At 36.1% G+C, this 14,654-nt stretch overlaps 2 protein-coding genes across 5 annotated transcripts; one reads left to right on the forward strand and one right to left on the reverse strand.

Moving 5' to 3' along the window:
* Positions 1 to 249: 249 nt before the first annotated feature.
* LOC123889353 (peptidyl-prolyl cis-trans isomerase CYP63) lies at positions 250 to 6,353 on the reverse strand. 3 transcript variants are annotated; one of them, XM_045938643.1, is made up of 14 exons: positions 6,075 to 6,353; positions 5,327 to 5,475; positions 5,195 to 5,249; positions 4,205 to 4,293; positions 3,932 to 3,956; positions 3,780 to 3,818; positions 3,538 to 3,655; positions 3,102 to 3,262; positions 2,664 to 2,994; positions 2,414 to 2,547; positions 2,057 to 2,276; positions 1,625 to 1,921; positions 1,463 to 1,540; positions 250 to 1,108 (listed from the first exon to the last, which is right to left on the reverse strand). In XM_045938643.1, exons 2-14 carry the CDS (start codon positions 5,402 to 5,404, stop codon positions 736 to 738), a joined length of 1,998 nt encoding a protein of 665 aa, XP_045794599.1. In that variant the 5' UTR covers positions 5,405 to 5,475; positions 6,075 to 6,353; the 3' UTR covers positions 250 to 735. The 3 variants fall into 3 exon arrangements, with proteins under 3 accessions (XP_045794599.1, XP_045794600.1, XP_045794598.1); XM_045938644.1 differs by having other exon boundaries at positions 3,538 to 3,661; positions 3,786 to 3,818; positions 5,327 to 5,520; positions 6,075 to 6,220; XM_045938642.1 differs by having other exon boundaries at positions 5,327 to 5,520; positions 6,075 to 6,220.
* A 1,201-nt stretch (positions 6,354 to 7,554) lies between these two features.
* Positions 7,555 to 13,017, forward strand: LOC123889354. 2 transcript variants are annotated; one of them, XR_006802463.1, is made up of 3 exons: positions 7,575 to 8,483; positions 12,321 to 12,371; positions 12,731 to 13,017. XR_006802463.1 is itself a non-coding variant. In XM_045938645.1 (2 exons), the coding sequence occupies exon 1, from the start codon at positions 7,818 to 7,820 to the stop codon at positions 8,451 to 8,453; it is 636 nt and encodes a 211-aa protein (XP_045794601.1). In that variant the 5' UTR covers positions 7,555 to 7,817; the 3' UTR covers positions 8,454 to 8,483; positions 12,321 to 13,017. The 2 variants fall into 2 exon arrangements, 1 of the variants encoding a protein (XP_045794601.1); XM_045938645.1 differs by having other exon boundaries at positions 7,555 to 8,483; positions 12,321 to 13,017.
* Positions 13,018 to 14,654: the final 1,637 nt, after the last annotated feature.

The following is a 14,654-nucleotide window of genomic DNA, read 5'->3' on the forward strand; positions in this document are numbered from 1 at the left end:
TCAATTTCTTCGTAAATTTAAAGTGAAAAATATTAATACAAATATTTATAGACAAAAAAGACCATTAATTTGATTAAAAAAAAAAGACCATTAATTATGATTATATATGATTATATATATATATATATATATATATATATATATATATATATATATATATATATATATATATATATATATATATATATATATTAGATAGTATTACCATTTACCAATATAGCTCAAATTTAAATAAAATAATACAGTATATAAGTCACGAATAATTTATTTTGAATGTTGCAAGACTCAAACTGAATCAATAGATGTTTAGTTTTTTTGGTTTGTTTTAAGGAAGAACCCAAACCAACCTAATTGTTAGTTCAGGTCCTCTACTCTTGGAAAGGATTATTAAACAGTCAACAAAACTATTTCAGGAAAAAATAATAAACACAAACGTGACAGTTGAAGTCAAATAATATCAATTCAAGTTTTGGCACCAAAATCCTTTCTTCAACCAACAAAGGCTTGTTTTTTTAAGCCAACACACAATACTTCAACTGTCTCTTGGCTTCAGGCTTAACATCAGAGTCCACTAAAGACATGACAATTTTTAAGCAGCCAAGCAGCGCCCCACACAGCTTCCCATATATCTCCGAGGTCTTCAGTCGAAACTTGCTATGTTTAGCAATTTCAGCTCCTGTTTGGACTTGAGAGCTGTTCCATAAGAAACCAAACCCTTCTGTCCCAGCATAATACCTACCTAGCCCCTGAATCGGGACTAGCATCTCCATAGGAAACCAAACCTTTGTGTCCAGGTGAGCTTGATCTGGACCTGCTGCGAGATACGGAAGTCCTTTTATCATAACGTCTTGGGGGTATAGCATCAGGGGATCTGGAACGAGAAGAGCCCTTGCTTCTCGAATTTGACTTTGACCTCGCTCTGTCGGGAGATTGTTGACTACCTCGAGCACCAAGTCGAGATTTTAATTTGTCACTTATGGGAGGTCGCCTTCCTTCCGGGCTAACGCTGCGTATTGGACTCCGGCCACGGCCATTATCTCTATAACGGCCACGTACTGGACTGCGGGAGATGCTCCTGCTCCTGCTCCGACTTCTTCTGCTTTGGTATCTAAACAAATAAGCATATGAAAATATAAATTACATTTTCATTTTTTCTTACTAGACAATTCTTAGAAAGAAACACAACTGAACCGTGCATAATGCACAAGGTTTGGAATCGATATATACATTATTCATATCAGATGTAATACATTACGTAATAAAGTGAGACACGACAAAGGTTACAATGAACACATAAAAATGAATGTGAAATATTTGGTCCTGCCACAGCATGCCCATAGACTATGTAAATGTCCAGTTATATATTATTATTATTATTATTATTATTATTATTATTATTATTATTATTATTAAGTGCTCAATTTTTGCATGGAAGGATGATCTAAATTGAGGGAGAAGGAACCTGGGACGGCTGCCCCTTGGTGGGCTGCGAAAACGTCGTGGTGGCGAGCGCTCAGAATAGCTTCTGTAGCTTGTATTTCTTCAAATACAAATATTACAAGTCAACTCCAACAATTTTTCAAGAAATTCAGTTTAACAAAATGGTGTATACAAAGAGACATACCTATCAAAGTTCCTTCTAATATTTCTATCCCCATAACGATATGAACGAGGAGACTGCACTGGAGATGGAGTACGATATCTGCGTACAAAGGCAAAGCGCTCAGTAAAGCCTCGTCCTTTTTTAACGCGCTTTGGCGTACCATTTGGAGAAGGGCTTTTTGAATTTCCCCGGCCATGTTTGGAGGCAGCAGGTTCAGATGCTTTATGGTCAGGACTAGCCAATAGAGCACGTCCTTGGTTCAGCTCTCTAGAATTCTTGGTAGGACTCCTAGCAGGACTTCTTCCAGGACTCGTATCTCTGTTAAAGGAGATATCATATAAATTTGGCATATTCAAGTCCATAATGGAGTTGACAACTTGACATTTAAATCAAAGCAAAATTCACATCATAAGATGAATGATAATTAGATGCTAAGAGAGTAAGAAGTGATACCTATTGTGATTTGAATCATCTGAATAAGTCCGTTGATTAGTTGGCTTATTAAATTCAGCTTGAGTATCATGCCCGTTATTCAGAAATTCACCATTTTCTGGAGACAATTCACCTTCTTCGTGTGATTGCTTTTCCACAGTCGTTCTAACCTTGGGATCCACCTCTAGTTCTGGACTGGTTGGACTTTGTAACGGAAGGCTAGGAGATTGCTTTTCTGTGCCTGTAGCATGGGCGGCAATTTACTTAGACAGAAATATCAACATAACAGTGCTCATAATATCCTTGAACTACCCCATGTGTGGGGGAAATGGGGGAGGTGAGTGGGTGCGGCACATGTTGTAAGAATTAGATAAATACCTAGGTTTTTTTTAGTTTTGTTGTCAGCTTGTTTTTTACGACCAGAGACATGACGATCAGCTTTCTTATCACCAGAACTACTATCACTAGCACTAGAACTGTCACTTTCTGTATCACTTGAACCTTCAGAACTCCTTGAAATACAAAAGCAATTTAATTCAAAGCAGAGACCAAGCAAATTGTAACTGAGGGAGGTACACTATGAAAAAAATTCATGGTTCCCCATTAAAGGCTATAGCTATAATCAAACCTTTTGGACTTGTGTCTTGATCTTCTATGACTGTGCTTGCTTCTTCTCTGCTTACGTCCAATACTTCTCTTCTTCCCATGTCCGCGTTTACTTCTTTTTCTCTTCTGGTGTTTCCCATAGCTAGAAGAACTTGAATCAGAATAAGGTGAATCTGATTCGGAATCTGATTCCGAATCTGACGAATAACTATCACTGTCACTATCAGACGATGAGTATCTCTTCCTTCTCTTCTTCCTGTCTTTGGAAGATGTTTTTCTTTTTCTACTTAACTTTTTGCCAGCATCAGAACTATCGTCAGAAGTTAAGGATTTCGCTGACTTACTCCTTTTCCCTGAAATGAGAAATAATTCATATATTACAAACAATTACAACCGGCAGAACTTACAAGTGACAATGTTCATAATATAATTCATAAATATCTATCCCTATCACAAGTACCTTTCTCCTTTTCAACAGTATGCTGAGTTTTTGCTTTAGAGACTTCACCACAATCAACAATTTTAATTGGCTGGGTAGGTTTCCCGTCCCCCGTTCCCAACTGCTCCATTTTCTTCAGAATCTCTATTCCCTTAGTAACTTTTCCAAAAACAACATGTTTCCTGCAACATCGTGTGAAGTAAAATATCAAACCTCTAAAAAAATGGCCATTGTGAAAAAAAAAACTCAACTTTTCAGTAAATGAAAATGTAAATGTAAATACTAAAATCCAGCCAGCATGGACAATAACAGAGGCAACAAAAAACTGAAAAAATGCCAAGCTGAAAATTTTAGGGGACATCAACAAGAACAAGAAATGCAGATTGAACGGTCATAATGGTGTGCAATACTATTGAAGCACAACAAGCTTGAAAAGAAACATGCAAAGCTTATATACCCATCAAGATGAGGCTGGCGCTTGAATATAATAAAAAACTGAGATCCATTGGTGTTAGGACCAGAATTAGCCATAGAAAGGACACCAGGTCCGTCATGTTTTAGTTTGAAATTTTCATCTGCAATGAAGGAGTACTTGTAGGTTTAGTCAAATGATTCATCATAAAAATAATTAATCATGCATAAGAAAACTATGATCTTTTATTTCTCAAATGTCAAATATTTCATAAGAGGTAAATTTACCTGCAAACTTTCCTCCATATATACTTTCTCCACCAGTGCCTGTCATTTATAAAAATGTTGTTCTTTACAATTCTTGGTAAAGGAGAACTCAAAAGGGAAATCTACATATTAAATTTGGTAACAACAGATAAAAAATGTAAATAAAAACATACCATTGCCCATTGAAAAATCACCACCCTGTCAGAACATATGAACAAAAATTGGTATTATCGAGTGCTTAAACAATAACACTATAAAATACAAAATATGTTTGACAGGAATAAAGTAAAAGAAAACAGCAAAGTCCAAAACTTCTGTTGACACTGCACAAGTTTACATACAGAATTTTTTATTTCATGTGTGCAACACAGTACTGACACACTTCCTCAAACATAACCATCTTATGACAATCATGTATAGAATAATAACCACAAAAGGCAACTTACTTGAGCCATAAAACCTTTAATTATACGATGAAAACATGTTCCTTTATAATGCAAAGGTTTCCCGGTTGCTTCTCCAATCCCCTTCTCGCCTGCAAACAGAAAACAGCGTAATTACAGAAAAAAGCAAAGTGGGGGAAGATGAAAGAAACAATTACTATGAAAGCAAATGCTATCATTTCAAAAGTGACATTTCAAAGTTTTTAAGCAAAATTTTCTAAATTCTGTATAGAATATACAGTATTTAACACTTTTAGGCTAGAATTTATCCATGTCAATTGTGCATGTAAACAGTCAACTGTGCTGTTATAGGTGAATTACAAAGAACTTATGGACACAAAATTTGTGAAACTCATTCAACATGACAAATATGTCGGAAAGAATAAATTCAATGAAGAAATTATGCATAAAGAATGTGAATTTCTTATGGCTCTTTTGACCCATTTTTTATAGGACCCATGGAGAGAAAGGCCTAAGTAGTGAAGTGAGAGCTGAGCTGGCAAGTTGGTTAGAGAGAGTGAGTAAGAGAAAATACGTGAGGTGTGTGTGAAGGAAGAGAATGACAGTTAGTCTTTGGTTGTGGTTTCAGATTTGGGCTTGGGTAGAGAGAATTCTAAATTCCTCAGAGGAGCATTGCTTTTGGGGTTACATGAGAATCCTATTGTAATACTATGCCTTATCTTTCAATCAATAATACAGTACTTCTTTCCTGTGGATTTAGGTTCCTGACATGCTTTCTACAGACAACGCTTAAACTGTGTGATGTTCGTGTGAATTAAAAAAAGACTAAAACCAGCATTGAGCCTAAGTTTCATTTAGCAAGGGAATTGATACATAACTAGGCGGATAACTTTCAACCCCAAACCAACTAGTGTTTACCCTACTGCTGAACAAGATGCCCTTGGTTAAAAAAAAAAAAATTCTCCGAGCAACAAATATTAAATAAAATAAGAATGAAAGTGATAGACAGTTATATAAATAATTTTAAAATACCTGTACAAAGTGCCCGAAAATTCTCCGCTGTCTTAGGAACTATGCTAGAAAAAAGCTGCATCATTTCAAAAAACTACAGTCAAATATCCTTTCAATCAAAGAACTAAAAAAAGTCCTGCTATTTTAAATTACCTCAATAACAATTCTTTCAATGGGATCCCCATCAATTAATACATCGAAAAATACACACGGATTCTTATCCAAACTCATCTCCTTGACAATAAGGTGCTTCGGAGACAAATTAGTAAGGACGAAAACAATCACGAATCAGCAGCAACGTTCTGAGGGTGTATCACAAAGAGCATTTCAAGCCAGTATTAATTAATCTATTAAAACAAAGAGCCATAGTTAATCGTTGCACATCAAACACAACCAATTATCAACATCTTCCACAAATTTTATGTTTGAAACAAATTTGATGTAAACAAAAACACACACTCACACAAAGTATAAAATTCCAATACTAAAGTACCAGTTGTATCAATACATCAGAACTACTCATCAGTTAAACCATGGCATTGTGATTGTGATAGGCGGAACTAGCGAAGCTTCACAAGATCGTTTTATCCCATATGCAATACAACAAAACCCTAAACCCTAAGTATCTAATTCATAATTTCATCCAATGTATAATTAGACACGAATTCATCTCAAAATCTAGAGAAAAAAAAACTAAATCGAGGTATTCACAGGAAAATACATTTTGAATCGATAAAGGATACTATAACTACCAGAAAAGATACTAATTGTGCAATAATTGATTAGCTGAAATAGCGATTGAGAAACTCTAACAAATTTCGAGTGTCAAGAATTACACACTGATACTAATTGAGCTAAATACGACAGAGAGAGAGAGAGAGAGAGAGAGAGAGGAAATCACCATGTTCGGAGGCGACAGCTCTGTTTCAGTGAACACTGAGAACAACGGAGGAAGGAAGTTGATATTCGGTTTGGGAGATAGAGATGCACGAGGAATCTGTTAAACGGATTTGGGCAACCCAAGCTTGGCCCAATAATATCATTTTCTATGATTTTTATTTGCAGATCCAAATGTTTCTAATATACACACCCTTCTCTTCTTCTTTTTTTTTTTTAAGCAATACACACACTCCGCCAGATGAGATCTTCTCCATTTTCTATCCTAACTCTATTTTAGAACAAGGGGTTAATGACAAGGTTGTGAACTTATGATAAATAATTAAAGACCATTTTAAAATATTTATAAAGTTATAATTAGTGTTATACAAATAAATGTTGATGGGACTCATTGGGAGTAGCATCGACAACCCTGAAATCTTTGGGTTTTGAGGCTTGATTCGGAATTTCTGATGGTGTATGGATCCACAGTTTTGTTGGTAATATTGGATTTTTGAACATTCTTCATGCATAACTAATGAAAGTCTATCATGGTTTAGTTTTGGCCTAGGGGTTGGATATTAAAGAGCTTATGTTCTATTCTGACTCAAAGACGTTATCAAGTTGATATCTGATTCTGTTAATGTTTGACATCAATACGCGACTATCATTCACAATATCAAGGATCTCCTTGCGAGAGGCTGGAAAGTCAAAGTAGTTCACATCATTCGAGAGGTAAATGCATGTGCATATTACTTAGTTAAACTTAGTTATAAACCTTGAGGCTTATTCTCCTCTATTTGTGCCGACTTGAAATGAACTTTTACTTCTTTTTTTTGGTTGATAGACGAAATGACAAAACCATTGAAAACTTACACGCACAAAGTGGAGGGATCGGGGTTCGAACCCCGATCATGGCATTCGACACTAACAATTTCAGCATTTCTACCAATTGAGCTAGGATTTATGGACGAAATGAACCTTTAAAGAAATTACTATTTAAATTTTAAATATATAAAAAATAAAATAATTTTTCTAGATTCATGCTCAAAAATAGAGGAGTAATTGGATTATTTACTGATTTACTCCTTAAAAAATGTTTTTGCCAAATTTATTAAAATAAAAAAAAGTTTTTGCAAAAATAATATGCACGGGTCGGTGGCAGTATTTGTAAAATAAAGAAGACTGATTTGAAAGGAAGGTAAATTTTAATATGGATCATTTCATCAAGTGGTCAATGGTGGACCAGTTATGAATATCATTATAACGAATATGAATTTTACAAAATCCACCGTTCGATTGAAAGTTTAGATCATATAAATTATCCATATAAAAATTTAAAAAAATTAAAAATTATTTGGTACATTATTGAGACACATCAACATTAACGGTTTATTAAATAACGTAAATTTTAATGGGTGTTAATAACATATCAAATTATTTTCAAAATTTTTTGTAAAATTTATATTCGTATATCACTTGTAAGGTGGTCCACCGTGATATTAACCTAGAAAGTAATACAGTATTTATTCTCTTTACTCTCGAAAGACGCGACGACGGAGACGGTTCCGAGAATCTAGAAACGGAAAACCGTTTATCACTTTATCGAAAGTAGCGGCGGCAGCCACCCTGCGACGGTGTTATCACGGCCCAGCATACAAAATGTTTTGACCAGACGCTGAATTTTCTCAACCATTCATCTCTACTCTGCACTAATTTGTTTTTCGTGTTCTTCAATCAATTAAACTAAACCTTTCAAACCCTAACAATGGCCACGGATGCATCCGAAGAACACAAAAAATTCGAAGACGATTACTCACCTTCATCAACCGTCATCAAATTCGACCGTCCAATTCCCTTACTTCGAGGTCCGTTACCGGCGAGTCCTTCCGACGATCCATCGGCGGGTCCATACGTTTTAGCATTCAGAGACTCACAAGCTTGGGCTTCTTCATTCAAAGCCTGTGAGCGGAAAATCATTCAGCAATGTGAGCAAGGGGCAAGGATTGGTTGCGCAATTAACGCTTCAAGCAAATGTAAGCCTCCTTGGTGGAAGGCTCTGTCAGCTCCCAAACTCTCCGATATGAAGGAACGAGAGATTTGCGAGGTGCGCGAGATGGAGGAGTGTTTCGCTGAAGCGAAGGAGAAGTGTGTTGGTTTCGCGAAGGATAAGTGTTTGGTTCCTTTTAGGGATGCAAGGATTAAGGTTGGGAAAGGGGTTTTGAATTTGAAGGAAGCTGTGAAGTTGATTGATTGGGTTTCAATGCCAAGGAATCAAATGAGTTCTAAGTGTTTGATTGGTGGTGAATTTGGCGTGAATAATCGAAGGGCTGGTGAATTGATTGGTTCGGATGATTGTGTGCAAGGCATTTTGGGTGAGAGGCAACAAGGCGCCCCTAATTAAAAAACGATGACGTGGAATCCAATACCCGAGGTAGCATTTCCATGTTCCAATGTTTGTTTAAACTTATTGGTTTTGCTCTTTGTTATGCTTATGCTTGTAGGATGAACTATAGATCATATGAAATTTGTTTGTTTGTTATAAAGGAAATCAAGAAATTCCTATTGCATTTGAGTTTTGCTGATGTACTACCCAGGCATTTTCATACTCATGAAACTTGGATGCCAATGTTTGAAATGCTAGCATGGTGGGAAATTGGGAATGTAGGATTACTAGGAATCTATGATTTATATACCTGGGTATTCTATGTTTATATTGAACAGTTTTTATTTTAAATTTGATATAAAAAAATGGGATTTCAAATCCCAAGATTTGATGTCAAATCTGGTGCTTTAGTTTGAAAGTACCAGTACTATACCAAACACCCTTGATTTATTTGTATTAAAATTGATGTTGGCATCTTCATTGACGGATGCAATTCACTGTCAGCCTGCCACCATTTGTCACCATTTCTGGCATCGTTTGTTATGCTTTAAAATCTCAACCATGTCGGTGGAGTGATTTTTGATGTCTCACAAAGTATACATTTATCAACACAGTTTTGTTTACGAATGATAAAAACTGGATCAAAAAACAATTGAATAGAAATTTTGTTGAAGAACACTAATTCACAAATTCTGAACCAGTGGGGTAGCAAACTAGGCTAAGGCAGAAGATACAATAAATAGTTCAACCTCTGGTATTTAGGAAGCCAGGACTCTTCCACAACAACGATCACACCTGATGCCTTCCCTCTCCAATCTGGTGTCATTTTGACTCACTCCCCTACCATCTATCACAACCAAGCTTAACAAACTTGAAAGCTTACATAACCTTGTGAAATCAGTGGAACTAGACCTATAGACTTGACACGCAAAAGTTTACTCAATACAAAAATAATGTTAAAAATATTTGTCATAGTATACAGGCATAATTTACTATGTGCGCGGTAAATATTTAACATTTTAAAATTTGGTAATAACTAATAAAGCAAACCATAATAAGTGGATGCTGATTCACAAAACAGAACCCCCCAATTAAGCTATTGTACGTGATCACGTCAGGTGAAATTCCACCGCGAAGCATGTCACAATACAAGTCATACACATCACCTAGCTTACCTTCCTTGAACAAGCAATCGACTATAACATTGTAGGTTTGCTTGTTCAAAAAAAAACATGGTAGGTTTTTCTTCTTCTTTCAAACAACCAATGTTATTAGTTATTAAGTAGTATTGTTAGTTTTGCTGTGGGTGGGAATCAAACCCCTGACCTCCTTATCACTCCACTCCCTATCTCATCCACCCTGACCTCCTATTATAACATTGTACATAAAGACATCAGACTTCACATAACTCTTTGTAAGTAGCTGTTTTTGTTCTAAATGTCTTGTAGCAGCCATCAATCAGTGTGTCAGTTTTGGTTCTAAATAATGATCACATAATATGTTACACCTTCACAGGCTTCAAATCATGTTAATTTTGTAGTGTTGGGGAAAAATTTAGGCCTGTTGATCCGGGCCTTGGGCTTTCTTCAACAAGGAGACATGAAACACTGAATGGATTCTGCTATCATTAGGGAATTGTAGCCCACATGCAACATGTCAAACTCTCTTCAGAACTTGAAAAGGGCCAAAAAAACAAACACTTATTTTTTCATTGGGTTTCTACGCTAGTTGCCTCAATTTTGTAAGGCTGCAGGTTGAAAAACCCAGCCGTCCACTTGCTATTCCGTTCTCCCCTGCACTTATTAGCATATTCTCTCAACTGTTGTTTGAGCAAATCGCCTCTTAATTCAGCCAGCTACTCGTGTCTTTGCTTTGTCAGCTGACTTCCCCAGCCTCACAGGGAATAGTAAACCCTTCAACATTAAGGGGAGGCATGCCCATATAGAGCCTTTAATGGTGTCGTTTTGGTTGTAGCAATGCAGTCAGCATTGAACCAGAATTCAGTTGCACACAGCTAGCTTGTGCTTATCAGGCTACACTAAAATAATTCAAACAGTGATTTGTACCACTTTTGTTTGTGCATTTGTTGATGGTAAGTTGTACTAAACTTCAGTTGTGTGCCTTCCTTCTTTAAAAGCTAATTACAGAATTGACTCATGAAAATATGATCTCTTTCGAAATTATGGATGAGGGGAACCCGTGTAGACAGACAATTTTTTTTGAAAAATACCTGCCAGTGCTGCGACTTGTATTGGATCTCAAAATCACATTGATAACCAATCAATTTAGAGCATTTGAATTATTCTTCATTCATTAATCTCTGGTTAGTAAAATATTTCAGGCTGTGTTGGTTTGTGAGGTTAATAAAGTGGCATCCAAACAAGCAAGGACACTGTTTCTAGAGGATGATTTGAGAGCTAATCAACTATCAAAATACTGATTAACTTTCGTAGCTGCCTATTGATTCTGCTGCCTTAATTCCAATTTATAGATCTCACCTCATAACAATCAAAAACTAACTAAAGGTGTATCTATCAATACTCCCTCCACCTAAAACATTAGGTTAATAGCATGGATAAACCGGCAACAATTACAGAAAACTTTTATCAATACTCATCACTGCCACTTGATCTCTTCATCTTCAACAAACCTTCCTCCTCAATCTGCAGTCCCCTCTTCCAGCAGCATCACCTTCAATTGTCTGTTCGTCTTACATGCATGTCCCAGGTCAAATATATTATTGTACCAAAAATGCAACCCACCTTTCTCCTTCCTTGATATTCCTCATCAGTCATGCACTTCCCACTGCTCCTCTCACTATCTTCTGTGGCAACATGGCTAAAATTATTTTCTGATGAATGCCCATGGCTAGCTTCCTGGCCATCAATCTTTACCGCTCATCTCAAGTTCTCAACCAACTCCATAAAACTCTCTGCTACCCCCTCCTTTATACACAAAAGTGGATGATTGACCCACCTGTTTCCTTTATACACAGAAGTGGATGATCGACCCACCTGTTTCCTCAAATATGATCATTTCATCAATCAGATGGGATAAACCCATAATTTCTTTCAAGGTCTTGGGTCTTTGCACCCTTATTTCTTCTCTAACCTCATCAGTTAACCCATTTGCGAATTTCGACATAGCTATTCTACTTGGCTGATTTTTAAGGACACAGAAAATACCTTAACCATCACTACCGCCTTGCTTGAAATCTCTCCCCCTCTCTCTCTCTCTCTCTCTCTCTCTCTCTCCCTCTCTCTCTCTCTCCCCCTCACACACACACACACACATGTGATTCTATTCCCTGTGCACCTTCTTCATGGACTCCAATTTCCCCTCCACTGTTATTCCAACTATGAATCCTGCTTCACACGATACTCAGAGCTTCTGCATGGATGGATCTATGATACCAGTTTGTAAATGATAATAACTGAACTTAAAAAGCAATTCAGTTTTTTTTTTTTTTTTTTGAAGAACCCTAATTCACAAATTCTATATGGTAGGGTAGTAGAACTGGGCTAAGGCAACCGATATAATGAATACGCTACGATATAATGAATACGCTATCCCCCTGGTACTTGAGAGACCAAGAATCTCCCACAACAATGATCACACTCAATGTTTTCCCTTAACCCTCTCTTCTCCTTTTAATTCTCTCCCCTACAATCACAAGTACAGTAAGTTGTTCGGTTACACTTCAAAACTGTCTTGACTAATTCAGAGACTGGGATCATCTGTTCCCATTCTGTCCTACTCACATACATGCTCAATTGGAGGCCTGTCTGCTTGTCATAGAACAGCGTTAAAGTTTCATTATCTGAATTGATTAGTTTATGAATCCAATGGCTTGGTAGTAACTTATTTCTTCTTTGGTTGGTGCAGAACGTTATCAGAATTGCCATCTCATAGAGCTTAGCAAATCAAAGTATCCAGGTTTTTCTTCCCTCTAATTTTTTATTTATGCTAGCTTTTGTTTCTTAGCAAGTTACATATAGAAAGAGGTCTTTCTGTAGTCACATCATAACTTGAAAAAAGAAAACTTTATAGTCCCATCTATTTCGACATTTCATAAAGAGGTTAAATTCTGTCTTATTGTTCCTCAGTTTGGCCAATTTTTAACCCTATTCTATGGAAACCTGAATTTTATGGAGTGCAACCATAATATACTTATCCCCAATCATAGACACACACAGACATAATGTTGAAAGGGGTTTAATTATTAAGTCCCATCTATATATAGATCAACTAGGTAGCTTAACTCCAAGGTGTAAAATTTGAGTTTGCAATTTCAGATTGACTTGCCCTAGATGTTTGGTTTGGAGCGGAGCTTCATTGTTTGCCTACTGATTAATGTTGGTTAAGTAGACATTGTGTTTTATAGCCTTGTTGGTGTCTTTGGTCAAGAGTTCAGCCTTATGCTGAGATGTGAGAATTGTTGTATTCTGTAGATATTTACTGATTGATATACTGGTACTGTCTCTGAGTTGCCTCCTGTCTGTCTGTACTCTGTATGCATCGGATGGCTAAGGACTTATGGCGATTTTAATTGAGAAGTTAAATAGTTTAGTGGTTCCTTTAAGGCACTTGGTATTAGCTCTAGTTATAACTTCTAAGGGATAAGTGATGATTGGGTTAGAATACGTCCGTTTATGAGCGGAATACTGGTTAAGGTGTGGTATCTTCTGTTATCCAGTACTTTATGGGCCAGATCTTTGCAAGTCTTGGCCCATTAAATAGGCCAGAACAAAATTTTATACTTTGGAACAATTATGCATTTCAAATCGATACGGCAAAGATCTAGATATGATTGAGGCCTATAGTGTTGACCATTCTCTTTAAAAGTAGTTTATTTTTTATTACTTATTTCAAATAGGGCCATTGAAACTCTTAATTACTGACCTTTTTCGTATCATCTTTATGGAGCATTAGGTTTGTGATTTCACTACCCTTAAAGTTTAGTAACTTGTATTTATCTGTAGATGAGGAATTGTTTTGATTTTGACTCCCTGATTGTTGCTTGTAGTTTTTTTAATGATGAAACTTGGGTGTTAGAGTGAGAGACTAATTTTTGAATTATGGATGATAAATTTTTTTGATTCGAAAGATTCACACACAGTTTAAAGTAACTGGAATATTCCTTTAAATGATGTATGGTTGTTTTCCATCAAATGATTGACATAGTAATTTTAATTTGGGAAGCAATTTTAAATTTGGGAACCAATCTCAAAACAGCATGATGATAAGTCTTGCGAAACAAAATTGTCCTATTCTGAGCATTATCGGCACGTAGTAATCATATTGAAGATGATGTTTATGGTGGAGAATGGAGATGATTCATTAGCAACCTAGTCTAAATTCAAGTTTGTTTTTTTGCTATGTCCCTTTGTCCTGTTCTTCTCACACATTGCAAATGGCATAATGAGAAAAATAGGTTTTCTTCTCACACTCTAAGGCAGAGCAGTGTATTTTGCATATCAGTCCTTTTTTTTTTACAATAGCAATCAAATCTTTGCACGTCGGATGGCAGTGGCGTATCCAGTACCCTGATCCAGGGGTTCAAACTTTTGAGTTTTTGGACTTCTAGTGCAAAAACAAAAACCAGAGGTTCAAATTGCAAAATATATAGGTATATTTGCATTTTTTTAAAGTTCAGGGGTTCAAATGAACCCCTCAAATGGGCTAGATCCCCCCTTCCGGACGGAATCAATTACATTAATCAATTGACATTATAAAATATTTTTATGAACCAGATCCAAAGATAGATAATTTACTGTTAAGTTTCGCTTGGTTCATTTATCCTCAGTTATTGGACTATCCTTTTTCCTCCTTATTGGTGTTTAGAGGGTATTTTTCCACTTTCTCAAGCAACCTATAATGACTTTTCCATTTTATTCACAAAGAGATTATTGTAATTTTTTCTCTTGTCTTGCGTAATCACTTATCTACTTTTACATTCTCATACGGGAATTCCCATGATTTATGTGATAATTATCAGAAAATAAAGAATGGGTCATCTTGAAAGGGATATTTTCCTTTATTATTTCCTTGCGCATCGACATTGTAAGGTGCTGCGAAGTTGCACTGAAGACAACAAGGCATTTATATTGTTTGTCATGTTCCAACTTTATTTAAGCTTGACATCAAAATGTCTTTTTCATAAGATTACTTGTTAGTACTAGTTTCTTGTCTGCAAGTCTAAATATACAGCTAAATGTG

The sequence above is a fragment of the Trifolium pratense genome, linkage group LG6 (assembly GCF_020283565.1).
Source record: "Trifolium pratense cultivar HEN17-A07 linkage group LG6, ARS_RC_1.1, whole genome shotgun sequence".
Taxonomy (NCBI): domain Eukaryota; kingdom Viridiplantae; phylum Streptophyta; class Magnoliopsida; order Fabales; family Fabaceae; genus Trifolium; species Trifolium pratense.